At 41.6% G+C, this 27,943-nt stretch overlaps 1 protein-coding gene across 2 annotated transcripts in view; it reads left to right on the top strand.

Annotated features, from left to right (window-relative positions):
* Positions 1–27,943, top strand: part of VPS54 (VPS54 subunit of GARP complex) — a 44,485-nt gene that overhangs the window by 9,453 nt on the left and 7,089 nt on the right. For both annotated transcript variants that reach the window (XM_085218790.1, XM_085218792.1), the window contains exons 4-19: positions 348–589; positions 1,981–2,059; positions 4,568–4,602; positions 5,731–5,862; positions 8,903–9,288; positions 12,555–12,681; positions 13,622–13,729; positions 15,659–15,714; positions 17,381–17,477; positions 17,962–18,293; positions 20,030–20,159; positions 20,607–20,788; positions 21,547–21,659; positions 22,903–22,966; positions 24,477–24,582; positions 26,882–26,969. In XM_085218790.1, coding sequence (XP_085074916.1) covers positions 348–589; positions 1,981–2,059; positions 4,568–4,602; positions 5,731–5,862; positions 8,903–9,288; positions 12,555–12,681; positions 13,622–13,729; positions 15,659–15,714; positions 17,381–17,477; positions 17,962–18,293; positions 20,030–20,159; positions 20,607–20,788; positions 21,547–21,659; positions 22,903–22,966; positions 24,477–24,582; positions 26,882–26,969 — 2,277 coding nt within the window. The remainder of the gene's footprint in view (positions 1–347; positions 590–1,980; positions 2,060–4,567; positions 4,603–5,730; positions 5,863–8,902; positions 9,289–12,554; positions 12,682–13,621; positions 13,730–15,658; positions 15,715–17,380; positions 17,478–17,961; positions 18,294–20,029; positions 20,160–20,606; positions 20,789–21,546; positions 21,660–22,902; positions 22,967–24,476; positions 24,583–26,881; positions 26,970–27,943) is intronic.

The following is a 27,943-nucleotide window of genomic DNA, read 5'->3' on the forward strand; positions in this document are numbered from 1 at the left end:
AGAATATAATTCTAATGAATTTCAACTATTTCTGATCAAGTAATCAGTTGAGATTATGAAAAAATTATTTAAGTGATTGGATTCCTTTCTGTTTGGTGTAATTTAATAGTTTGAGCTAAAGATAATGAGTGTGAGTTCATTATTGTGTTCAAAACTTGTACTGATTAATGTGATGGAAGAAATATGTCAGTGCTGGGAGAAATGGAGAAGTAACGTGTCTTTTGTGTAGGTAATTCTGATCCATTGTGTAACTGTTAGAACACGGTTTGCTTAAGAACCACATTTTAACAAAAACTATGACTTTGAGTCTCTCAGCTTAACAAACTGTCTTGTCTTTTGTGCTGCAGGCGATCCCAGTAGTTTATGTGACAGCCCGTCTCTAGTTGCGGATCAGCACAGATGGACTATTTATCATTCCAAAGTCAATCTCCCAGCAGCACTAAATGATCCTAGGTTAGCAAAAAGGGAATCTGATTTCTTTACAAAAACATGGGGAGTGGACTTTGTGGACACTGAAGTCACGCCTTCATTCTACCTCCCACAGATCACCAAGGAACATTTTGCATTATACCAACAGGAAATCGCTCCGGTAAGAACCCAAAGTTAGATGCATGTAGCACTAGAAAGAGATGTGAGAATCTCCTCCTAATTAGAGATTGTCCCTGTTAGTAGTGCATCATACGGTTAGCTGGTGATTAATTTGTTCTCCAGTGCTTGTTGACTTTCCATCGGGTGTTTCTTGTATTGTGATCTCATTATTCTTAGTGTGAGAAATGTCTGAATTCTCTCTAGACAATGCCATGTTTTTTGTTTTGTATTTCTGAATGCTGTACTCTGTGCCAGGGCTTACAGTTATATCAGTTCTTTCTGATTATTAATCCTTTTTCTGTAGGGATTCTTTCGGGTGTGAGATTTGCAGTGCAACAGTTTCAGACCTTTGAATGAAATCTAGAACATAACTGTGTGCTGCAAGAATTAGAGATTTCTTTTTTAAGAATCTCCAATGTAAAAATTCATACATGAAGCTCTTAAACTAGATCTATTATCTTGATGATTTCTTTTGTAACAGGGAATTTTAAGCTACATCTGAGGATGCCAGGGCCAGTAGGAGACTTCTAAAAACTCTTTAAAATACAGGTGTCACTAAGTATGTAGTTACATTCTTTTTCTTTTTTCCTTTCCTGAGCTGAAAGAACATACAGAAGTCTCTCACTGTTTTGTTTTCTTGGTTTGTAGCTTTTTCTTAATTTTCTGCTGTTAGAGAATGAGTTAAGGAGGTGTTAGCTGTGTAAATAGTAGTCGAAGTATGTGAAGGAGAGTTGTCTTTAATGCCATTTGTTCACACATTCAACATTTAAAATACTTAAGAGCTCATCTGTTAAAATTAACATGTAATGACTGCAGTGACTGCAAAGCAAAGAAGGTTTTGGAAAGAGGGAACTGAAGCATGATGTAGCTTCTAGCAGAGATCCAGCTAACACTGGTGGTCTTCAGAAGTGCAATTTCTAATTGCTGTGGTCACCAGAGTTGATTGTACCTGTAGATAAAATTTGAAGCTCAGCATGACAAACCAAGATATTTGGTTTCAGCTAGGTGAACTAGCAATGAAAAAGCATTTATTATGTGTTAGTGTGATGTCTGGATCAGACAGCAAATGAATGTTGTCATTACATTGATCTATTGTTCTATCTCCTTGCATAGAGAGGCTGTTGTGGCTTTTTAGTAATTTCTGTGTTCATTTTCTCTTGAGCTGTAAAGGTACTGAAGAAATAACATAACATATCACAGGTTGAACTTTTCGGTCCTTTCACCTGGACAAACATCATCTGAGTTTTTAAGAGGGAAAGAAATATTATTGCAAAGCTTTCAGAATTATTTAGCAGAATGCACTGTATTTCCCTGAAAATGTTCTGTTTCAGAGAAAAAGTATCTTTTTTAACTTCTTAGAGTAATTCTTCTAATGCATTTTCTGTTTTACAGAGAGAGAAAGTTCATGAAAGATGCAAGAATATTTGTCCTTCTAAAGATACCTTCGACAGGACTCTATTACACACCTATGGTACAGTCAGAGCCTTCTTTTAATCACTAAAAAGTCATTTCTTTCATGAATTCTATAACACACTGATTGTCTCCTTCACTTGCTCATGGGCTTCATGTGCAAAAATAGCTGCTGGTGATTGCTTTGTAACAATGATTGGAAACCCAGGCATAATTGACCAGGCACATTCATAAAGGCTGCTGATACTTGATAGGTCAAAATGCTTGTGAAACCTGCTCATAATTTTTTTCTTGGCAGGTCATTAGTCCCTGGCAGTATTTTTGACTTTCTTTTGTTTAAGATAAGCTGAAACTGTTGCGTCAAATTTCTTTGCAAAGAAGAGCAGCAGCAACAGGCCATTCCAGCTTGTCTGCCTTGAGGATCCCAGAATGGCTGAGATGGGAAGTCATGTCTGAAGTGGTCCAAACCCCCCGCTCAAGCAGGGTCACCAAAGGCAGCTGCCTTGCACTCTGTCCAGCTTGGGTTTAATTATCTCTACAGATGGAGGCTATGCAACCACTCTGGGCAGTCTTTTTCAGTGTTTGGCCACCCTCAGAGTAAAAGATGAAATGTTTCATGTTTCAGTTTGTACTTTTTGCCTCTTGTCTTATCACTGGGCATCAAGAGGAGTCTGACTTCTTCTTTACAGCTGTCCATCAGATATTTTATAAACATTACTAAGAGCTTTTCCAGGCTAAGCAGTTTGAGCTCTCTGAGCCTCTCCTCATGCAGAATACACCCTGGTCCCTCACTCAACTTTGTGCAGTGAGTCCAGTGACAGGCCAATGTCTTCATATCTTCCTTCTACTGAGCAGCCCAGAACTGGCCATAGTATTCCAGATGTTGTCTCACCTGTGCTGTTTAGAGGGAGGATTGCTTTCCCTCTCCCTCCTTGCAGGCAATGTTCTTCCTAATGGAACCCAGGATGCTTGGCCACAAGGGTGCACTGCTGGCTCACGGTCAGTTTGTTGGCCACAAGGACCTGAAGGGCCTTCTCTGCAGAGGTGTTTCTCTGATCACTTTTAGCAATGTGCTTTTTGGTGTCTGCAGTTGTAGCAAAGTGGAATTTCTAAACTTTTCAGAAATAGTTCAGCTAATAAAAAACCGGCCAAAGGAAGGAGAGGAACAAAGGGGGAAAAATGTAACCTGTAGCAAGTTGGTAATGTTTAATTTCTTTTAAATTATTTTCTGAAAAATGTTAACGTAAGGCTCATCTGTCAATCAATGTTTGATCGGGCTCATCTGTATAAATGATCTATGGGTAATGCAGCAGAAAGCAAAAAACGTTTACTCTGATTAAGTTGTTCTTCCAATCAGTTTTCTTCCTCCTTTTCCATGCATAAAGATACCTTTCTGCACAGTTTTTCTGGGCTGGTTATTTTGAAGCAGCTGTCCCTGACTGATTGTGGCACATACTGCAAAATAGAATTTCCTTCTTCAGGCTTAGCTTAATTCATTTTGAAAGAGTTTTTGTTTTGAGAAAGAAAATGACTGTGTCACCAAAGTAACTGGAAACTCCTTGTTTGTGTAGATGGGCAATTCCTCACTGAAGCATCATTGGGTAATCTGAAGCTCTGAACGTTCTAGTTTCTTTTTTTAGCATTGCCTGTTTTCCCCTAACTCCAGCTCACAAGACCAGGCCTTTTAGTTCTGTAAGAGTTGGTCTGTATTTCAATACCTGTAAGGTGACAAAGAGGTGAGAGAAATGTGGGGGATAATGCTGATGTCGTGTTTGCCACGCTTCTCAAAGGCAGGTAGACTCTATTGCTTTAAAATTCTTCACTTTATGCAGCGATGTACTTTTCTCCCAGCTCAACTAGCTCATCCCATGCTTACCTCAGAGAGAAGGCTGCTTCTGTGCTATGTGCTCGGTGTGCTTGGGACTTAGTCCTGAGTTCTCATTCATCTTCTGGCCAGCTGTTGTGCATCCATACTCCTAGTGCTGTGCACAAATCATTCTATGGGCAGCTTTGATTTGGATCACCAAAATTGGGGTAATGTTAGATGACCTTATACTGGCTCTTTGCAGCTGATTGAACGCTGCGTGATGGAATGTGAGGTCCTAAAGTAGACTGCTTTATCCTACTAATGTTTTCACTGCCAAAGCAGCCAAGTAGGAGCACCTCTGAACACTAACCACAAGACCTAAGCTGCAAAGCACAGCAGAATGCTTGAAAGAGCCAGAATAAATCAGGTTAGAAGGTGCACTGGTGCAAATGCTGTCTTAACGCAACTTCAGCTGTGTGGGCAGACCAGGCTGCTCAGGGCTTTACCCAGTCAGGCCTTTAAAACCTTCAAGGATGGAGAGTGTGCGGTGCCTCTGGACTGCTTGACTGTCCTGGTGAAAAATGTTTTCACATTCAGCCAGAGCCTCTAGTGTTTCAATTTCTGGCCCTATCATCTGTCTTCTCGCCGTGAGGAGTGTGGCATTTTTGTTCTGAAAAATTCCTTGTAGTATTTAATAGTGTTCAAGGAATTGTTTTCAGTGCTTTGCTCGTGAGTGACTACTTGTGTTTTGCTTAATTTTAGATAAATCCCGGACAGATCTGGAACAAGTACCTAAGGTATGGTTTCTCTGAACACTAAGCTTTTATAAGAATTTCTCATATAGAGTCTTGAATACATGAATGTACTCTCTTGTACGTGGAAGACTTGTCCAAGTTAATTGAAGTGAGAGGATCTCTAGAGCTTAGAATTTACCAAAATTAAGAACAATCTGTTTGTTTTGTTTATTGTCTTTGTTTTGTTTCCTGTGATCTTAATCCTGAAGTAGATTCCCGTGATCTTAGGATACACATGCCATTTTTAAAAACCTTTAAATGGTTAAAATGTTAGAGCTAGGCAAAATTAGCCATCCTGTGTTTCAGGAGGAAAGTGAAACCGAAGTGCTTGGCAGAAGATTGGATACAACATAGTGTGTACAAATTAGCAGTAGATTTCACTCCTTGAATCCTCAAGTAAAGCATCTCTGTGCTGATTATGAATGCAGCTGAACAGCAATCACTGCATTGTTTGAAGTCCCATAAGCAAAAATGTTTGAGTATAGTGGGATGTTATAGCCTGTATTGAATCTATTAAAATTACACTTCATAAGCAGAGAAAGGGATAGTGCTGTCCAGGGGATGCCCCAGCTCTGTAGTAGTTTTGTCAAGTGAAAATAACACGACCAAGCCTTCCAGTGACCAGTACATTTGTTGTACTGTGCTAAAGGAGACGGGTTTCAGGCTCTGTTCCTTCCCAAGCAGCACTTGGTATACATGAGCAGCTGGCTGCATCTTCTAGCTAGAAATCAAGGCTCCAGGAATGAATATATCAGCAGTAAGATGCCTCTGCTACTGAGGAGTATTTGCACTGCTCCTTTAGGGATACACGTGCAATTTAGTGTTACCTATGCTTTCATGCTCAGGATGTTTAGATCATCTTGGGTGCTTGATAACACAGGTCGTTTTGGAGCTCCCTTCGGATTCTAGGAAGATGATGCTTTGTCAGATCATGCAAACTTTTAAAGTAGGAAGTAAATCAGTTATAAGGTCTAGAACTAATTTGTCTGAGTTGATAGAAGAAAATTTGACTTTTGAAAAATGAACAAATAAAATCACTGTTATTTTTGTGAATCAGGATGTCTGTTAAACTGGCAAGGAGTACATACGGATAAGAGAGATGCATTTATTTCTTCCATTTCTCTGTTTCAGATTTTTATGAAACCAGATTTTGCCTTGGAAGATTCCTTAACGTTTAATGCCGTTTTACCATGGTCTCATTTTAGTACTGCTGGTGGAAAAGGAAATCGTGATGCAGCTTCCTCCAAGTTACTTCAAGAAAAGGTAAGGATCTGATACGATGTGGTGTTATTCACCCTAGTTGTCACTATGAAGAAACAATTAGCAGTCCAGTCCACTGCTGCTGTCCTGTGTTTGTTGTTGAGATGTTAGGGTTGTGGACTTTTGTAACTTAAGTTTTATCATAGAATCATAGAATGGCCTGGGTTGAAAAGGACCACAGTGATTATCTAGTTTCAACCCCCTGCTGTGTGCAGGGTCGCCAACCAGCAGACCAGGCTGCCCAGAGCCACATCCAGCCTGGCCTTGAATGCCTCCAGGGATGGGGCATCCACAGCCTCCTTGGGCAGCCTGTTCCAGTGCTTCACCACCCTCTGGGTGAAAAACTTCCTCCTAATATCTAACCTAAACCTCCCCTGTCTCAGTTTAAAACCATTCCCCCTCATCCTATCACTATCTACCCTTGTAAGCAGTCATTCCCCCTCCTGTTTATATGCTCTCTTCAAATATTGAAATGTTACAGATTATTAGTAAACAATGCAGGAAGCATCTTACTTGAGGAGGGCTCTTTTCCCTTCTAAATAAGTGTATCTGTAAAAACTTGGCAAAAAATCTGCATATAGCATATTAATTGGCTCTTTGATTGCTAAAACTTAGGAAGCAGGTATGCGCTGACAACTTCAGAGACAAGGAGGTGTTAAGGAGTAAGAGCAGTTTCATGAGAAGGCAACAACAGAGGCTTTAGAATACAATAGAAGACAACTGCTTTCTTGCATCTCAAGAAAACTTCAGGTTCAAGGTTTCTATGTTAAAAGAAATCCAAAATCCAGATCTTTTATACGTCAGGAGTTTTCTCTTACCTTTTGTTATCAGGTCATCTGTACTGATCCATTTTTGCATTTCACAAAGGACTTTGGTGTGTTGGAGAGCAGGAAAGCAGAGCTGCTTCACTCAGAAGCATAAGTCCTGTCTTACGCTTTTTTGACATTAGGGTTATGTAGTCAGAGTAGAAAATAAATAGCTATAGGAAATGAATATAATTTTGGATTCTGCTGTAACTTTGATTTTCCTTCCTGTTTAATTTACTAAAGCTTCTGGGAGTTAAGATTTAAAAAAAAAAAAAAAAAAAAAAAAAAGAGAGAGAGAGAGAGGCGCCTTAGGAAAGAAATAATACAAAATCCTTTGGGAGATGTTTGCAAATCTCGAGGAGTTATTCTTCCTCCCTTCCCTCCATGACTAGAGGAACCAGGCAGGCTCTGCTACAAGGTAGCTTGCTCCTTCCTTGCATGTCCACGATACTAAAGGTTGCCTCTGGGATTGCTACTTTGTAGTTTCTCGTGGCAATTGCTGTGCAAAGATGGAAAAGCTGTGTCTGGCACAAGCTTGAAACTTGGGGAGTGTCTGGGTGCGGGGCTGGCAGCAGCAGGATGGATGCTCAGCAGCACTTGGAGTGAAGGAGACCCGGAGCCCCTGTTGCAGCAGAGTGGAGATGAGGCTGTAGATAGCTGTGAGTCATGCTTTCTTAGAGGAATAATTAAAAATACCTAACTAGCATGAAAAGTCCTGTTGCCTTCCAAACCACATGCATGAAACCATATTACACTGCTTCATTCTACTGGACTGGGCCCGCACTTCTTGTTTTTGCTTTTTAAAGGCTCTGAACTGCATCAAGTTTGCTTGCATCAGCCAGATAGGTAGATAGTTATCCTGGTGCACTAATTTTCACTTTAGATCCCAGTGCTATTTTTCAACAGGTTTTGGAAAAACCTGCTATAAACACACATACTTAGGCTCTTACTGCTTATGTACTTGAATGGTTTCCCTCTGAAAATTTAGTCTGTCTTATCTCATTCTATTTCTTGCCCTACGTAGGGACTGTGAGATTTTTGAGGCAGGTGTTGCCATTTTTATTCTGTTTGTTCTGGAACACTTGGCATAGTGAAGGGGCCTTGGGCATCTGGTTGCAAAGATCATATATATAAAGATCATATATATAAATTATCATAATAACCCTTTCCCTGATCCTTTTGTCACAGTCCATCTCAGCTTCTCCTATGGGCTAGGTGTGTCTCCACAGCTGATTGGTGGAAGATGTTTTTGCTTTAGATATATTACAAAAAAGATGTTTGCATACTACATAAATCCCCACTGTTAAAAATATGCAGGATGAAAGTAACTGTGTAACTGACTTTCTTTTTTCCATCTCTGGATAGGCTTTTTGGAATCCAGCATGAGGTTCGAGTGCTTGGCACCTCTTAGAAACCAGGTCATTTGAGTATTAGCATTCAGATGAGCATTCTAATACCTCAGTCCTTTAAGTTTGCATATTCAGCATGAGCCAGAACACAGAGCTTTTAGAGCTCAGATAATAAGGCCAACCCATTGGTCTGGTAGCATAATGAATTTGCATTTGTTCAACGTGAAGATTTTGAATGTCAGGTTCCAAACATGTAGGCCTATTTTGTCTCTAGGAATCCCATAGTACCAGTGCACATCAAGTAACTTTAACAGCAGCTCAAACTGGTTGTCAAAAAGCAACTGCAGCCAGAGATCTCCTGAGGATTTTTCTGCAAAGATGATGCTACAATCTATTATCCGAACAGAGCCATTCCAAAATAATTCCATCAAGCACAGTCGTGCTGCATCTTTATCAACTGAAATGCCTCTCAGTACATAGCATATTTGCACACGTATGCTGTTCTTACTTGCACGCTAGTACTGAGAGCCATCTCAAGGTTAATGGCTGTGTTGTAATGGTGCCAGCGTGCAGACCATGCAGTACAAAAGCTTGGGTACTTAAAAACTATTTGCCTTGTCGTTTTCAAGCGGGGTTTGCATCGGGTCAGCCTTCCCAAAGTGATTTTGAGCTTATTTAGAACGAAGTGAACAAGCTGTACCGGGTGATTATTTTCTTGCTACTCTGACAGAGGGTTTAATGGAATACTGTAGCATTTTTGATGGCTAGCAAAATTTCCATGATGCAATAAAACATTTTAGCAGTACTCTCAATGTATAATTTTGCATGGTGATGAACATGTCGTGCTGTAACTGTGCCTTTTGATTTCTCCTTCCATCCTCTTTCCAGCTGAGCCATTATCTGGACATTGTGGAAGTCAATATTGCTCATCAGATTTCTCTACGCTCTGAAGCATTTTTTCATGCAATGACCTCTCAGCATGAGTTACAGGACTACCTCAGGAAAACCTCCCAGGCTGTAAAATTACTTAGAGAGAAAATCTCCAAAATTGATAAAGTAATGTGTGAAGGCTCTCTTCGAGTTTTAAGACTGTCGCTCACCAGAAATAATTGTATAAAAGCATACAATAAACTGAAGCTAATGGCTACTGTACACCAAACGCAGCCCACAGTACAGTTGCTACTGTCTACTTCTGAGTTTGTTGGAGCTTTGGACTTGATAGCAACAACGCAGGAGGTGTTGCAGCAGGAACTTCAAGGCATTCACAGTTTCCGGTAGGTAACCATCAAGGATTTGACTAAGATGTGAGCAGAGCTTGAATGTGTAGTGTGTATTCTGCTGGCTGAAGGGGGAAGATATACCCATGTTTCCTTATTCTCAAAAGACACAGTATAAAATTTGAGTATAGCATAGGTAGCATGACTAATGCATGTGCTGGATGCATTTTGTTCTGGTATATTTTTAGTACTGAGATGCTTTATACTCCTTTCTTGTCTCCAGGTGTTCTCCAGGTGGTTTAGGAGTGCAGGAATGAGCACCCAAGCAGCTACTGAACCTTCATTTTGCAGGGTTTGTAGCTCACAGCTGAGAGATGGTTTCCAAGCTGTGATCTGCAGTCCTAACACACACAGCACCCCAACTCTTACTGCACAGCTCCATTCTTCATCCCTGTCTTGACTGACAGACCTTGACACATGCTGGTAGGAATGTTCAAGTACCATGTGCTGAGTAGGTCCTAACCTCCAGCCTGCCCTTGTGCTGGAAGGAGCTTTGCGAGCAAAAGCCAGTGCAAAGCTATCAAACCCCATGGCTTAAAAAGTGGTCAGAAGACAACTTGTTAGATAGGATATGTTCAGCAGCGTCTGCTCTTGGGAAAAGCTCCCAAGAGTGGCCAGAGGGTGCTCCCTCTTGCTTCATCCTGCTGAGAAATCCAGTTCTGTGAGCTGCTAGAGCTGGGATGGGAAGAAGCAGTGAAAAGCTGAGGCTTGAATTTCTGTTGCTATAGCTTTTTCACCTGCGTTTGGGTATTTACAGCTCACGTGGGAGGTAGTGCCGCACTGGGCAGGGTCACCTGTGATGTGCAGGAGTAGCAGTACATCAGAATCCTTTTAGTGGATGCAAAGTTAGCAACCGTGACTGCTGTGTATGCTGCAAAAGTGTCACGTGCAGAGCAACCACTGTGGTGTTGGCAGGAGTATGTTAAATAGGCTCTAAGACTTGTATTGGCAAGCTGGGGAGCTGTCTGCTTAGCTGAGTTACTGTTTAATTTGGTTTTGAGGTCGCATGGTTCCTGCAACCCAGGTTTCTAGTTTTGTAATAAAAACGTGGTTATTGCTCCACAACTGTACCATGGATATTCTGTGCTGACAAGCACCTCCTGTAGCAGTCATTCTGGCTGGTTCAGAAAAAGAACCAAATTTTAAGTAGAAGAGAACTCAGAAAAAATAATCTGGCAAAAAAAGCAAAACAAAACTATTTTTTAAAGGCTAATGAATCCAGTTGAGTCATGTTTGTACTTACATTGCTGATACTGAGTGTACTTCTGCTAACCTGTAACCTCGATCAGAATTCATTTTGTTTTGCAATTGAGCAACCTGTGTTATGTGCAGTGTCAGCAGAGAGTATACGTGGTGCTCCAAGACTGTGCTGTCGTTTTGAAATCGTAGTCAGGTGTGGAACGTATTTGCAGGCCTGTAAAAAAGGGATTTCTGTGAACAGTGCCTACTTGGTTGTTTGGTAGAGGTTTTAAAAAAAAAAAAAAAAAAAAAAAATTTAAAAAGTAGTGATGTGAGTGGGAAATGTCCCCTTTGCCTTGGCTGGTAACTATTCAGGAAGGTAAGTAACTTCACTACTCACCCCCACCAGAGATGCTGTGCTGTATTTAACAGCCTCAGCATGGTTGCTTCCACGTCTTACGGTGACCTCTGTGTATTGCACAGCTAGAGAAGTAACGTGCAGTGAAAAGGTGGATATCTATAAACTGAGTCATATTGCTAAAGCAGTTCCCTACGATAGGTTGCACAGGTAGGCATCCAGCTAGGTCTTGAGTATTTCCAGAGGAGACTCCACAACCTCTCTGGGCAGCTTGTTCCTTCACCTCACCATGAGCAAGTTCTTTCACGTTTGTACGGAACTTCCTATGTTCAAGTTTTAGGTCATTTCTCTTTGTCCTATCTCTGCACACCAGTGAGAAGGGCCTGGCCTCATCCATATGGCTCCTTCCTCCCTTTAGGTATGACTAAGCATTAGTCAGATCCCCTCTCAGTCTTCTTTTCCCCAGGCTGAACAGCCTCAGGTCTCTCAACCTTTCTTCATACAGGAGATGTTCCAGGCCCTGTATCATTTTTGTGGCCCTCTGCTGCACTCCTGTCTTTTTTGAGCTGTGGAGCCCAGAAGTGGACACAGTATTCCAGATGTGACCTCAGGGCAGAGCAGAGGGGAGGGAATCACCTCCCTCACCCCGCTGACCACACTCTTTAATGCACCCCAGGATACCATTGGCCTTCTTGGCCACAAGGGCACACTGCTGACTCATGGCCGGCCTGTTGTCCACAAATTGTAGTCCAGCTGTAACTGTCCAACTCTTGTCGAATGTTTCCATACCTCTGAGGTTATGCCATTGGGTTTTAATGGCATTAATCACAGTTACACAAATAATTTACCGAAGAGCATCTTTGTGCTTACCTAAAAGCCAGCAGTAAAGTAACATCAGTGAGCAATGCAGCTTCAACCTGCCTCTTTAAAGTCAGGAATTCCCTGCATTGTAGCTGGGTTTATCTAAAACACTGCAGCTTCTCTTCATTCTCATTGGAAAAAATGTTTATTTTAAGCAGCCTGGTTTCTACAGATACTTGCTGACTGTAGCTGTCAGTGGAACCTGGAAAGGCACGAGAGTTTGCACCTTTGAGATTCCAACTTTGAATTTTACTGCAAGTCTCTCTAGCTGCTCAAACCTCAACATTTCTGATGTGAGGAGCTGCCTTGTGGCTTTGTATGCAAACAGTCTGCAAAATGTGGTTTGAAGTCTATAATATATGGAGGGAAAAAAAATTAAGTTAGAGTGATATAAAAGTGGCAAATTTGAAAATTCATCTGTGTTCTCTGACAGCCACTCTGTCATGTAAAGCTATCCCTGTATCTCGGCCATGTGGAGTAAATCTCCTGTGACCGTATCAGATGTTTGAATACTTGAAATGGAAGAACCTGATGCACTAGGTACAGGCAAACATGGAATATTCTTGGTTCTGCTTCACTTCACTGGGAAGAGAGGGTACTCAGCACCTTCCAAAGAAGTCTGGTTTCCATTTTTAATCTGCCATTAGTATTCAGGTCTGTATGTTTTTACTGCAAGATGATGTTGCCTCTGAAAAATGCATGGTTACAGCTGCTCTAAGAACCAAACGACTCACGCCTCCCATTAAGCTAGCATTGATGATTGCATGGAAATTACCTGCTGCGTGGTTATTTTCTTCAACTGTGAACTAATGATTAATTTTCAGGTTGATTATTTAGCTTACATCTCAATGGCTGTTTTCCTTAGGCACCTTGGCTCACAGCTCTGTGAACTGGAAAAGCTGATAGATAAAATGATGATTGCAGAGTTCTCAACTTACGCTCGCAATGATTTAAATAGACCCCTAGAAGATGATTGCCAAATTCTAGAAGAGGTATGTCTCTTATTGAAATAAACTGTCTGACGACTATGTCTGCATCTGCAACATCCTTAATTAGCACCGACTAATTGATTCAGTAGCAACATTGAGATTTTATGTAATTTCTCATCTAAATTCCCCCCACACCTTTCTGTACTTGGTCTAATTAAATAATTGTAACTAACCTTATGGAAACATGATCCAGTACTACTTTATTTTTTAAATATGGTTGCTGCTCTTTTAAATGCATATTAAGTTTTTGGGCACTTGATGAACTTCAGCACACAGGTGGAAAAGAACATGAACCTTTATAGCTGCTTGGCCATAAAAATTCACTTTTGTGGTGAGGGTTGTGCTGTTCTTCTGTCTCCCTGTGCACTCATGGGTGCTTATATCAAGCATATGACTGCCCTGAATGCATGCTTCATTTGCAGGGTGTATTCCTTTGAAGATCTTGAAAATGAAGCTATTGTAATGGCTTTGGAGTGCTTGCACTGTTCTGCAGTAATTTCTAGCTCCTGTGAACTGTTTAGTCCTGTATAACGGGTGGATTTTGTGACATGGTGAATGGCAGTCGTGTTGAAATACTCCCATTTCTGCCCTACCATTTTTTCCCACCTCCATGCAGCAGCGTGTCACTTCTCACTTATGCTGGTGCAGTTGTCTTCAGTGCCATTCTTGCTCTGGGCAAGGAAATGTTAAGCTTAGGAAATGTTTGTAAGCACAATTGGATGAGCACAGCTGAGGAACAGGAATGAAAGAGGCTGGGAGGAAGGGGCTCCTTTAGCTGGCATTACCACAGGAAGCTTAGTACTGCTCAGTCATGGCGTTAGTCTCGAGGCACTGGACTGGTGTAAATTCTGTCCTCTGTGTTTGATTCATGAACTCCATCTTGTTACTGCACAGTTTCTTGTCCTCCCCTTGATATTTTTAGTGTATTTCTCTTTCTTGACAGGAGAGACTTGTGTCACTAGTATTTGGACTTTTAAAGCAAAGGAAGCTAAATTTTTATGAAATATATGGAGATGAAATGATTATTACTGCAAAGAACATAATAAAACAGGTAAGCCCAAAGTTTTTGACTTATCTGACAAGGTTGCCTCGACCTCTTAAAAATGTTTTTGTCTGTTGAAGTGGGTAAGAACTGCTCTGAAGTTTTTTGCTGGCTGATGGTCTCGTGTTTAGGGAGCCTACAACTACTAAGGGCCTCCTGAAGCACACAGGTCTGTTTGCAGGGAAGACTTTCTGCAAGGAGTAGGCTGCCCGAGAATGGCAGAAGAACACAGCTTTCTCTGTGTGATTACCACTGTTCTGAATCCACTGACTTTAGCTTTGTATGTTTTATCTTTTAGCACACAGCTTTCCCAAATGGTATAGTTTGTCATAAGCCCCCAAAATAAGGGCCTGCCCCTTCTGTACATAGCTGTTCTGGGCCTAGACCTAAAAGCACAGCGTGCATGAATGAGTAAGACCAGGATAAAGCTGTTATCTGTGCATCAGTCTCCATTGTTTTTTCAGTTACCTATATAAAAAGTCACAAGGAGATTTTTTTCCTTTGAGTTCTGCTTAGTCAGATAACAGACAAGTAACACTGTTTTCTAGCTTGCTTGCGGTCATAAATTATTTTTCCCAATCTTCTAGAAATATTTGTCCTTTATGTTGTGATTTCTCAGGTGACACCTCTGCTCAATGATAGACCCAAGTTTAATCAATTTCATCATAGAATTATAGAATGGCCCGGGTTGAAAAGGACCATAGTGATCATCTGGTTCCAACCCCCTGCTGTGTGCAGGGTCGCCAGCCACCAGACCAGGCTGCCCAGAGCCACATCCAGCCTGGCCTTGAATGCCTCCAGGGATGGGGCATCCACAACCTCCTTGGACAACCTGTTCCAGTGCATCACCACCCTCTGTGTGAAAAACTTTCTCCTAATATCTAACCTAAACCTCCCCTGTCTCAGTTTATAAAACCATTCCCCCTTGTCCTATCACTGTCAGCCCATGTAAATAGTTGTTCCCTCTCTTGTTTATATGCTCCCTTCAAGTACTGGAAGGGATTTCCAATTTTCAGTGTAACTTCCTGTTAAATAAGGAAAATGGACACGATCAGAGTCCTGTTGTCACAGGATGATAGGTGTTGGGAGGAGAACCTCTGCAGATCATCTACTCTGAACTTACAAAGATATTTCTCCTTAACAGAAGAAGCCATTTCACTCCTGTGTCCCAAATGTATTTGCTGTTAAAGCGCATTGCTGGCCTGTTCTGGTTAGTACTTCAGTAGCTCCTTGTTGGCAGACAGGTGGAAGAGCAGAGGTTTGTAAGCACTGAGCACTGCTTAGTTCAAGAGCAAAGTGTGTTTTTAAGAAGCTTCTGTACTGAGCACCATTATTCAAAATGCAAGTAAAAATCCATGTAGCTTGAGATGGCTGCCAACAGTCAGTCACCACTCGGGCTCTGTTCATTTGAAGGCAAGATGAGTCCATGTGCTGCTGACTCCTTTCATCAGGTTATTGACTGATGCCTGCAGGAAAAACCCTGCTGCAGTCTAAATGGAGTCAGTCTATACCATGGGCACAACAGAGAGTTGTGTGAAATGAGATGGGTGAACAAATGACTGTAAGACAAAAGATGCATTTGGAGCAAAAATCCATTATTCTGGAGACCCGAAGAAGCTGGCCAGTTCCATATGCACTGGCTGAAAGTGGTATCTCAGAGTCCTTTGAGGAAAGGCTGCAGCGTAGCAGTAAGCATGAAGAAATCTAGGAACAGAGCCCCCTGGTATTTTGCAGCCAGCTGTCTGGGGGGGATGTCTTGGTTTGGTTTTATTCCTTAGAGGAAAAAAAGTTATCAAATGATACAAATATGCCTTTGCTTTGTTTTTTTTTTTTTCTTATTTAATATGAGGATTACTGTGCATGCTATGAAACACAGCAGCAGTTAGAAAGAAGCTAAGATCTTTTTTTGTTGTTGTTTTTCCCCTTTAAATTTGACAGTGTGTGATTAATACGGTATCGCAGATAGAAGAAATAGATACAGAAGTGGTTGTTAAGTAAGTATACAGCTAGTTATGTTGTTTTTCTTTAATGGGGGGTGGGGGATAGGAGATGGATGCTTTTAGCACAGATAAATTAACCATTCTAATTTTATATCAATTTCCATATAATCAAGGATTCTCCTTTTGTTTCACCTTCAGCCTCTGCTCCTGTCCACCTCTATGAAAAACTGCATATGTTCCTCTTCTCATTCAGTCTCTAATGTTAGAAATCATTCCTTTAAATTTAACTTACTTTTGAAATAAACATTAAAAATTCTCTCTGAACCTCCCTGCATGCAGCCTGAACTACTGTGCCTAGGCATACAATTCTTAACTACGTGAAGGTGTTCCCTGTTTGTGTTAAAATGTGTTGGTAGTTTCAGTACATTGCATGTGAGTGAGAAAGGAGCTGCCTGGGCAGAGATGAGACAGTGCCAGCAGTTAAGAAATGGCCGGCAGGAGGAACCTCACAAAGCCCAGCGGAGGCAAACGCCACGTCCTGCAGCCAGGAGGGGGGCAGCCCCTCGCAAGATGAGAGGCAGAGGCCAGCTGACTTGGAGCAGCTTTGTATGGCAGGAGTTGGGGGTCCTGGTAGGTGAAAGGTTGGCCGTGGACATGGAGTGTCCTTGCAGCTGCAGCTTGGGCTGTATTAGTATAGCTAGGAAGTCGAGGAAAATAATCTTTCTCCTCTGTTTTGAGGCTGCATCTAGTTCTTGTGCTTAGCTTCGGACTCCCCAGTGCAAGAAAGGCATTGAGATTTAATGGCTGAAGGAGCTGGGCAATCCTGGGGAGTGGTAAGCTGAGGGGTGAGGTGCCTGCAGCTGCACCATGGGAGGGATAGGGCAGAGCTGGAGACAGAGCCAGGCTCTTTGTGGAGGTGTGCAGGGGAAGGGTAAGGGGCAGCAGGCACAACAGGCACAAGAGAAAGCGGAGGTTGGATGTGGGATCTTCAGAGGTTCCAGCTCCAGAGGGCCCCACCGGCCTCTGTTTTCCTGCAGCTCCGTGACTCGTTTGGATCAGCAAAGGGCTACCCTGAGACAGTAAAGCCAGAGCGGTTGAAAATGCAAAGCGAACAGCAGAATCTGCATGGTGTTTGTGCTGAAACTGAGAGACTGGGCACTGCATCGCTTTTAAACTTTGAAGATTTATTTGTTCACCATTTTCAGTGTTTACCATTCTGCAGTTGGATCCTAACTCTTTGTTACAGGGTATAACTTATATTCAGTCAATGAATTTTCTGCCCTCTGCTACAAAGAGCTGACTTCAATAAAAGTGATCTCAGTGCAATGCGGCAAAATGAAATTAATAACACAGCTGTTGCAATACTTGCAAAGTATTTTTGTTTTTTCTTGTTTTCTCATTTTTGTAAAAATGTTATTAACTCCCCATCTTCCCCTTTATGGTAACACACACTTATTTCTGGGAAAAGAGCCGTAGAAAAGCTTAAGTGAGGCTTTTGTTTTTCTAGCATGATCTGTCTTTCTATGCCTCCTTCTCCATTCCACTTGCATACACTGTTAGGGCAGTTTTTCAGACGATGGCTGTTGTCTTGCTAGATAAGCCTACACAGTTTTCCTTACAATTACAATTCCATTTAGAGCTTGCTTTTGTTCTTGATATGCCAGTCATCAGCGTGGTTAATAAATACTTGCTGTTTACCAAATACTGCTCTTTCTTTTAGGCTTGCAGACCAGATAAGAATGATGAATTTTCCTCAGTGGTTTGATTTATTGAAGGATATTTTTTCTAAGTTTACTATCTTCCTCAAGAGAATAAAGGTAAGGCATTAATTTGCCAAGATTTTCACGTAGCTGGTTCAGACACGAAATAGAATGAAGTTACTTTTCATTTGAAGTTTTTAGGTGTTCCTTTTGATTATAGAATTCGAACTTGATTGAAAGAGGGATATGTGAATATCACCATCCAGGCTAAAAATGATTAGTGCTAACAAAGAGAGCACTGGGAAGGAGATAATACCTCTTGTAGCCTGATTACATCCATTTCGGGCTGCTGGGGATTAGGACAGGACTTTTGTATGTGTTAGATTGCTCCAAATGAGGTTTCTTTCACTGTTCTTAGAAACATCTGATATAGGTTACCATCAAAGACGATGGGTCTGCCTTTGAATGCTAATTGCACAGTAGGAAATAAAGCCAGGATTTAGTCAGATTTTTGTGGGTAAAAGAAAATCTTTTCTCAGTGCAGGCATATGGTACGGGGTTTTGGGTCTTTTTTTGTAATAAAAGTTATATTTGATTCTAGGCAACGTTAAATACTATCCGTAGCGTGGTTCTCTTGGTTCTAGACAAGAACCAAAGAACCAGAGACCTGGAGGACACCTTGCAAAAGAACTCTGTGAAAGACAGTCCCTTGGACACAGAAGTGGCTTACCTGACTCACGAAGGCATGTTTATAAGCGACGCCTTCGGCGAGGGGGACCTCCCACTTGTAGCAGCTGACACTACCTCTCAGAGAAACACTTCTCCCAACAGCGAGCCCTGTAGCAGTGATTCAGTCTCTGAACCAGAGTGCACTACAGACTCTTCGTCCAGCAAAGAGCCAACGTCGTCTGTTACTCCGGGAGTGGAGATGATGTGAGTACATGCAATAGCTGCCTCAGCTGTCAGGAACAGGGTGTTGGGAGATGGGGGTTGTGTGCTACAAAAGTTACATTGGAGGAGTGTGCTTTTCTAGGTAAATGAAGTGGCTCTCCACCACCATCATCCCTATAGACTGCCACTGTTCCTACTCAAATTTGTTTGGTTAGCTTTGTTTTCACCTCTCTATCTATAGTGGTACAAGGACTGATGATTTTTTCGTATAGAAAAGATTCCCTTCTCCTGTCTGCTCTGCTGGGGACCCTGCTTCTGTAGAGAGCAGGGGAGATGGAAGTCTACTCTACATGAAAGAAGACTGATCACTTGTCTTGGCCTTAGTTGACTGAGGCATCTCTGTTCCCTGCACACATTCACTGTGGCTACTTTTTCTATTCTCTTTTAAAGATGATTTCATGGCATACATCTTGATGAATTCTAGAGAAAATCTACTGCTCGTGGTCAACTTGTACACCTCAAGACTTGGGTAACATAGGCAGCTTGACTGCACAGCTGTAATATTCTTGACAAAGTCCTGTGCATTTCTTATTTATGGCTGTCATCAGCTACCTTTTTTGAAAGAATGTGTGGGGTTCAGCTGTGAGCCACTTCAAAACCCAGAATGTCTGGATATAGTTTTATGAAGCAGAACTGAAATACCATCTCTTCTATCTTTCAGCAGGGTGAGGCAGCAAGCTGCCTGCTCACTCCTGCTGGTTGGTACTCACATGTTTATCCCTGTGCATCACTTTTGTTGAGGACCTTCCTCCTCCAAATCACAATGAATTGAAATTAAATCTGTTGCAACTGAAGCAGATTCAGGCTATTGCATGTCCCAACACTCATCCTATGCTGGGAGAAAAATGCAATGTGGAGATGAGTTCATGGGGTTACAGTGAGGAGAGAGGAAGGAGGAGGGAGCAGGATCCCAGCCAGTCTGGAGAGGTTAGCTAAAAATAAACCACACAGATGGAGTTCTCAAGAAGCAAAAGGCTGATTGTGAAACTTTGTTCAGAAATGGACTTGCTTCACCCCTTCTTTGTTTATCTTTGTACCTCTACTCCATGTTTGGAGAAGGGTAATTCATTATACAATCAGGGTGCTGCTAGCCCAGATGATGTGCTGTTGTGTCCCAGGTTTTCTCCCTCATCTCATGCTGTCAGCACTAGCAGCCAGGCTAGACCAGAAGATTGTTATCTTAGCTGCTTAGGTGAATGGCAGAGCTGTGCTTATGTGCTTGCTTCACAGGACAAGCCACAAAGTTATTTTTAAAAGGCAAGGCTTAGGAGACTGAAGGGTAAAAAGTAGCAGAATGATGGCTGATAAACTACAGTCATGAGAGCACAGAGTATTTATGGTAGATCTTACACCTGCATTGAGACTAAAATACTGTGTTTGTCCATCATACATTTGTGATGCTCAAATGTTATGGGAGCTAGGTGATGTTTAGGTCAATAAACATCAATATTTATTGTATTAGTAATGGTTGTGTGGTTTCTTCCTTAAGTAATAGTAATTAAGATACTAAAATATAAGGACAGTTTGGTTTCATGCTTGCTTGTCACAGGGATTGACGTGGCATTGACAGCAGTTTAGATGGTCCCATCTGTACAGAGTGGCTTTGGTAACTAACTGACTATGACAGCTGCTGCAAAGCTCTTTCTTCCTTGGAATTGTGAGCAGAAACACTGTTTTCTGTGAATTGATGCTCAAGCAAATGGTTCTGTCATTTGTAGGATCAGCGATGACATGAAGTTGACTGAACTGGAACTGGGCAGGCTGGCAAATAACATTCAAGAGTTGTTGTATAATGCTTCTGATATCTGCCATGATCGTTCGGTCAAGTTCCTCATGGCAAGAGCAAAGGTAAGGAGCTTGGATTAGGCTGCTGGTGGAGTTTCATCCTCAATGAGATGTTACTACAAGTTACTGGCTTCATGAGTCAGACTCCTGAGATCACTTTCTCAATTGGTATTAAGTAATTATTTCCATGGTCGCAGTCACTTGATGTTAATTACTGCCCAGAGCACCCAAGCTTTAATGTGTCACGTTGTTGTAAAGAAAAGTAGTGAAACTCACATTACTTTTTCTTTTTAACATTCTGACTTGTTGTCTTTGAAGTTCCATGAAGAGAATGCATAATCTATGACAAGACAGCTGTTTATACTGCAGTCTCCCTACTCTGTCCCATATAGGATAAAAGAATGTGCCTTTAAAATACTTCTAGCCCTCAGATGTGCTGACTAGTTGATTCTTGTCTTCTCTGAATTTTTGTGGTGTTATGTCTCCTTAAATGGGTTTCTTTGCATACAGGGTGGCTTCCTAGAAAAGCTGAATTCCAATGAGTTTGTCGCTCTTTCTCGCTTGATGGAAGGATTTATCTTAGATACTGAGCAGATCTGTGGCAGAAAAAGTATGTCCTTGCGAGGAGCACTTCAAAGTCAAGCCAATAAATTTGTGAATAGGTTCCATGAGGAGAGGAAGACAAAGCTAAGGTATCTCTGTGTGGAAGACCTTCATGTTATTACATGCAGAATTTTTATCAATTCTACACCAGGAAAACACATATGAAAACACAAATTTTCATTGCCTGATCACTCATAACTTCGTTATACTTAGGGTCAGGCTGGACAGCCATTTAAAGCACAATTATTTTCAATTGTTTTAGGCTTTTACAATTTTCAGTACGATTTCTTTAAACTGGATTGTTCTATGGTTAAGCAAGTTAGGACAGCTTGAAGCTACCAGAAGAACTCAAAAGTGATGTTGGAGGATGGGTTGCTCTATCTCAGGAGTTAGTTGGGAAGGGAAGAATCTCCAAGAAAGGAACAAGGAAAAAAAACAACCCCCACACCACAAAAATCCAACCCATACTGGGAAACAGTCTTCCCAGTAACACATACAAAGTCCTTTTGTTCTCATTCATCAAAAGTATTAAAGTTCCAGTATTTCCATGTTGTTTCAATGGCATTGATCTTGTAAGGACTTTTATTCCTTACTGGGATCGTCTGTACTCTGTGATAGTTTGAATGAACAGACTGTAAGATCTCTAGGCCAAAAGGGTGTTTTTCTGATTTGCTACTACTAAGCATTGGGCACCTCTTTCTAACGAGGATTGATGATGTAACATTTTGGGTCACTGGCTCTCTTTATATTCCTGTAGGTTTGATTCAGCAGCACTATAGGCAAGGGAAGTGTCCAGACAAGGTATTTTGTTTTCTCATCCTCCTTTCTTTTGTCTTTGTAACTTAAGCCTACTCTTGGACAACGAGCGCTGGAAGCAAGCTGAAGTTCCTGCCGAGTTTCAGGATCTTGTTGATTCTGTGTCAGATGGCAGAATTTCTCTCCCTGAAAAAAAACCAACAGGTATCTTGCAGTTCTACCATTAGCAGAATCTAAACTTGTGATCTGCAGATGGTGCTGCTGAATGCTGATGGATGTATTCTGCTCTGTGCTTTTTTCTGTATCACGATTGGGACATCAGAAGGAAGGAAACTGGCAGCGTTGAAACTTGGGCTGACTTTAAAAGTTTGCTTTTTTTCCCATTTGAATACCCACTTAAGTGTTAGCACAGGAAGGGAGCTATGTTCCCAATAGTATTCCCAGTGTAAAGGCTTACAGTCCGTGCATAAATTTACTCTTTCACTGAAGTGTTGCGAGGGAACAAGGAGCATGTGCATGTGTTCAGCTCCCTTTGTGTTATGAAGTGCTTTGCACCTTTCCACTGCTTCATCTGCCAGTTGTTCAAATGAAAGACAGCATTCTGTATGGCTGCTCATGGAAGTGAAAACTTATGTACGTTCAATTATTTACCCCGTCACAGAAACCTTGTTTGACCTCAGACAAGTCACTTTTTTCTCCTTGTGCTTTGTTTCCCCACATGCAGTATGGGATGCATAATGTGTTCTTATCTCGTGGGGATTCTCATCTCATATTGCAGTGATAAATGTCTGTGAACAGTTGGAATGGGAAGAAAGCATACCCAGAGGGGAAAGAAAATGGCAGTGTGAGAATACAGTTATGTCATGGTGCAGAAGCCCTGTCTGCCCCTCAAAAGGAGTGCAGAAGGGATAGAAGGTACTAGGCAATACACGAATCGTGGAACACTGCTCCAGTGCTTGTCAGCCATTCCTCCTAAAGCAGCTCTTGCAGCTTTCTTGAAGAAGATAGGAAACTGAGAGCGTCGAATTTAGCATGAAGCACTGCATCAGTAAGAGCTTCTGCTGTGAAGCCTGAGGGAAAAAGTGGTTTGAAGGTAAAATATTAATATACATAGCAGATCACTGGAGAATCTACAGTAGAAAACCTCGTAGCTTTTTCTGTTTTTTTTTCTTGTGTTTCTAACATGTTGTATTTGAAGTTTCTAAATCAGTAATGACTTTGGAGGATTTTTGATGTAAAATCCCATCTGTATTCCAATAGATACGACCAGTGAGGTTGCTTATTAATTGTAACGAGTGACACAGTTTTTAAAATGGATCAGTATTCCGAAGATTGATTCACTGGTTTCAAACTTGAGCAAGGAAATGCCTGATTTCTAGAAACTAGCATTTTTTTATACTAATTCTTAGGTCAACTCATCCTTTTCCTTTATTGCTAAAATGTTTAGGTGCTGAAGAAAGGAAGCCAACTGAATTCCTTATTGTTGAAGGACAAAAATATGCAACAGTTGGGTAAGAGGCACTTTTCCCTTTACAGTGGGTTAGTTGGCAAGTGTTTTGGGGTAGAACTGTGATGAATACTAATAGCTCTAGCAATCTTGTTTAAATAGAAAGAAAACCTTTCTTTATACAGATTAGTTTCCTTTTAGTTCCTGAACAGTTTTAAAGCATCACAAGCTCTTCTGTATTATTAAAATACTGTTTTTTCTCTGAAAGACTGGACTGAAATTTACAATTTCATTTGATTTTTGCAATTTTCTCATGAAAACACTTGTTCATGAAAATATAGATTTATTGTTATAGCATGTTGTTTTTATTTCTCACAATATAGGTTGTCTCTGGCAAAATACACAAGTCCTGTACTGATTGATTCCTTATTTTACTTAGCCTTATCTTCTATTTTTTTTATTCTATCTCAGAAGCTGCAATCCATATTTCTTTGTAGCCTGATTGCTTTGGGTTTGAAAGTACTTTCTTGCAGCTGGCTGTATCAATGATATTTTAAAATACAGTGGCACTCCCATATTTCCTTCATTCAGAAGCATTCTGTGTTTCCAACGACAGAGAGGCTTAGGTGTTAAATATGCCTGCGAGTATTTGTGTTTTGTTTTGTTGTTTTTTTTTAGAAGGGAGTAAAACCTGGAAGATCTCACTTTCCAGAGTCCTAACATAATTTACCCCAAATTTAAATGGAAAAGTACTGATCTACATAAAGTCTTTGACCAGCTCTCGTTTCGTGCATTGCTTCGTGATGATGTGCCATTGTTCAATTAGAAACAGAAGCTGGTGGCTCAGAACTTCAGTGCCAGCCTGCTGGCAAAAGAGAATTTCAGGTCAAGTAGGAGTGTTTGAACGTGCTTCAAAGGATGAAGTTTGCTCACTAGACTGTGTATTTGATAGTTAATCTCTGCTAATGTGAAACTTTATTTTTAGCTCTGTGAATTCACATTGGTGCAGAATGCTGTTCTGCACACTGTTACGTACAGTTTCACTGTATTTAATCAAATGCATTCACCAAAAAAAGCCTAGGTGTTCCCCCAGGATTCTCCAGATGCTTATTTGAAGCGATTGATCTCTTTTTGACTCCGCAGTACCCACTGCACCCTTTTCAGTGGTTATTGTTTTCTATAGGCTATATTTTTTTTGTACTTGCTCAGAGTTGGCCAATTAAACAATATATAGGAGAGGAGCTTTAGATTTTCCCCAGATGACATCTGCGTGGAGACTTCTAGTTCCACAGTAATTATTTCTGGAGATGAAAAAGTTATGCTAATGAACACCAGAGGCTTTCTTACCTATATGTCAACTACTTTTTCTACACATTTCCCCCTGAAACAGGTATTCTTTATATATTTTTTTTTGTGTGTGTGTTCCACCTGTACTTCAAATCAGTTAAGGAGCATATTCAAAGCTATAATCTCCAGCATTAGGTGGCTTTCTGTCAGTATGACTGGCCTGCTTGTTGTTTTTTGACATCCTCTGTGCACAGAAATAATGTATTTGGCTGTTTCCTCTCTTGTAGGACAGTATTGCTGTTAATAAGAATAATCCTGGAGTACTGCCAGTGCGTGGATAACATTCCTTCCATCACCACTGACATGCTCACCCGCCTGTCTGATTTACTGAAGGTATGAGTCCAAATGTGCTGTCTGTGCCAGATAAGAGTATTCAGGGCACTGAACATGTCTTCCTCTAATGTTTCACGTGCTTTTACAACTTGATGAAAATGATGCAAATGAGCTAGAAACGATTGCGTTTGTTACTGTGCCATGAGGTAGGCCTTTAAGGTAAGGGCACTGAAGGTGCAATTTGCTGTGTCCAGAAGGCTGTTGTTCTTCTTGTTTACCAGGGATGGTTTGAAATCCCGTCTTCTAGTTTTTGTCATGGCTGCAAGTATATTTTACATAAAGGGGGCTGAAACAGATGGAAACATACCTAGGGAGATGGGCCTTTAAATAATATCCTTCTGTTGGTGATCCTTATCTGAATAACAAGATACAGGAATGCTTCCTGTAGTCATCATTTGTGTTCATCCACAAACCTTCCCTCTTAAATGCCGTTCAAGTAGAAGAATCCAGTCAGTCTGGGAATGGGGATGTTCCTCTTTTTTACTAAATCTGCTGCTTCACACAGGACTTGCAGCACCTTTGTGCAGGCAGGCAGAACAGCAGCAGCTGCCTCAGACTTAAGCACATTTGCACCTGTGTTACTTCTTTCTCCCTTCCATTTCTTGTTATTGCTCAAGATAAACGATTCGTGTTTTATTGCTTGGTACCCAAACATCATGTGCAGTTTAGTTGTAGTTCCTGTCTCTGTGGCAATGAGATGACCATCAGAGAGGTGACAAGAACAGCTAGCAAAAACAAAAGCACATTTCGTTATGCTTTGGACAAAATAAGGGCCACTCAAAGGTGCCCTTGCAGGTCACTGCTGTTTATTTGACAACTGTCAAAGCTAGCGGGTTTTGAAGGTAGCAAGAGTACTCAGTGACTGGAAGCTGTGAAGTGGTTCCTGGATGATGAAACTTGGGCTGTGGCTGTAATGAGAGTGAAATGACACCTGTGAGTGAACAGAAACACAGTCATCATCACTGGAGCCAAGCTGGCACAGATGAGAAGGTTTGCAGCCACAGTGCCGGAATGCAGAAATACTTTCCTCCAAACAGTCACAAGGAGGAGGTGTTGCTCTAACCTAAGCTAAATACCTCAGAGGGCTGAGGCTGTGTAGGATGTCTGGCTTTGGCTCATACTTCCAAAGTCCACCAGGAGGCACAAGAAAAGGTCCTGCTTTTCAGGAGGAAGAGAGGAAGTGAATGTCAAACAGCTTCACATCCTGACCACTACCCGAGAGCAGAGTAGGTGATGCCACTGACAGATCAGGAACCGCGCGTGGCTCTGGTTCTGTTGTTAGCACTAGGTCTGGGTTGCTCTTCTGGCCCCGCTCCATTCACACTACATCCTCTGTAGTCCTGAGTTCCGTCACTAGCTTCAGGCAGTAGACAGAAAAATTGTTTCCTATTTTTACACGGGGAAGGTTGAAATTTTGGGTTTTGTTCTCATGTTATTGAAAACAGAGCTTGGAGCAGAATTGTGATTGCCCCCTCCTCCCCCCCCCCCCCCAAAAAAAAGGAACTCTGTGTGAAGGAAATGCTCTGTGTTGCAGAGAGAATCTGCAGGAGGACAGCCTTGCCACAATTACTTGTGAATCTTTCATCAGGTACAGGAAAAAGGGGCAGCTATTGGTGGGCTTAGCCTCCTGATTTCCAGTCCCATGCCACCAGCATAGCTGTGTTCAAATGTGAGCCCTGGAATTCCTGCTGTCTCTTTGGAGCAGGGGTCAGGGACAACAGCAATGGTTTTTCCATCTCTACTGCTTCATGCAACCCAGTCTGGGGTGACTTGGGTCTTGAGCTGAGCCAAGAAACCAAATTCCTAAGACAGAATATGCTAAGGAGAACTCTCTTAGTGTCCCAGAGAGCCCATTGGCCTGTGTCTACTTAATAACATTTCTCTCTTGGAGCTACATTAGGAAGATCAAGTCACAAGTCTTCTAATATACCTGAAGTTGCTCTACCCCTGCTCTTTGACATGACTTAACATTTTCTGTGTGGCATTTCTTAGATTTCCAAGTTCTGTGGTGTACGTAATGCAAATTCAGCCTCCTCAGCGGTAGTGATTGATGCTTTCAAGTTTTTCTGTACAGTAAGCAGTGTGAAAGGTGTGGAGCCAGAGGTAGAAACTCATTCTTCTGATGTTTTCCATTCCAGTATTACACTTTTACTTTGTCCTTTCTACTGTAGCTCTTAGATTTTTTTTATGTAACAGTCTATTTTTAATAACAGTATTTCTCCTTTTGATGAAGGGAGCATACATCTGCATACACAGTCAGCATATGTTTTCATTATCTTTTCTTTTTTATGTCTCATAGTATTTCAACTCTCGAAGTTGCCAGCTGGTGCTTGGAGCCGGTGCATTACAAGTTGTTGGATTGAAAACAATCACTACAAAAAATTTAGGTATGTGTTTCTGTATTTAAGGCATCAATTGCTATACTCCTACCTATTTGAAAAAGTGTTTAGTGGATTTTTTTTTTTTTGTTAAGGATGAGCTGTGTTTGTGTTGTGGTACTTTGTGTGGAACACAGGGTGATAAAACCTTGCTTATTGGAGGGTAAAACATGTACAAAAGCTAACTGCCTGTGCAAGAGGTGCATGAAAATCCATCCAGTCCCTTTGCTGTCTGCCAGAATGCTTTGCCTATAAAGCTCCACTGTGTTAGGTGAGAGAAACAAACAGGCTGGCAGGTTTGCCATAAAAATGTTTTGACTGTGGGAAGTTGCAGTTACTCTTCCATTGGTGACTTTGGCGTGTGTGTGTGCTGTGTAGAGCTTGGGTCTGCAGATGGGTGGTGTAGGCAGAGGGCTCAGACAGACAACACCCTCCCCCTGTGTTTTGCTGAGCTGTGCCATTCTGTCTGCCCTGTGGTGCTGTTTTGGAACAGTGTGTCCACAGACAGCTCCTGTGGCTTGTAACCACACGTAGGTAAAACACAGTGTGATTTCTGTGGGTGGCTGTGAACCAAATAGTAAGTCTTTATGTGGTTGAGTGTCTCCATGCAGCCAGGTAAATTAGGGCTTTGTGTGCTGAATCCAAACTCAGATTTGAGCCTTAGGTTGTGCAGTTATTCAGCTGAATTGACAGCCCAAAGTTACCTGCCTGGGCTGCTCCAGCTGCTGCAGAAGCAAGGGAGAGCTAAATGAACAGCTTCATGCTGCAGGAAAGCCTGACGGTTGTACTCAAGGAACCCTTCCTCCAAGTTTTAAACTGTTTCCTGAAATGAAGAGCCTTTGGCAATAGGTTGAGGCAAGTGCCTCAACCTCCAGTTCCTGTATTTCAGGGTGCAATGATTACCAGCTAAGAGGTCAGCTTGAGGAGGGTGGATTCAGAGGCTCCCCGGAGGGTCACTGCCATAGTTGTTGCAGCAGGCACAA

This window comes from Meleagris gallopavo, chromosome 2 (assembly GCF_905368555.1).
Source record: "Meleagris gallopavo chromosome 2, MGAL_WU_HG_1.1, whole genome shotgun sequence".
Lineage (NCBI taxonomy): Eukaryota > Metazoa > Chordata > Aves > Galliformes > Phasianidae > Meleagris > Meleagris gallopavo.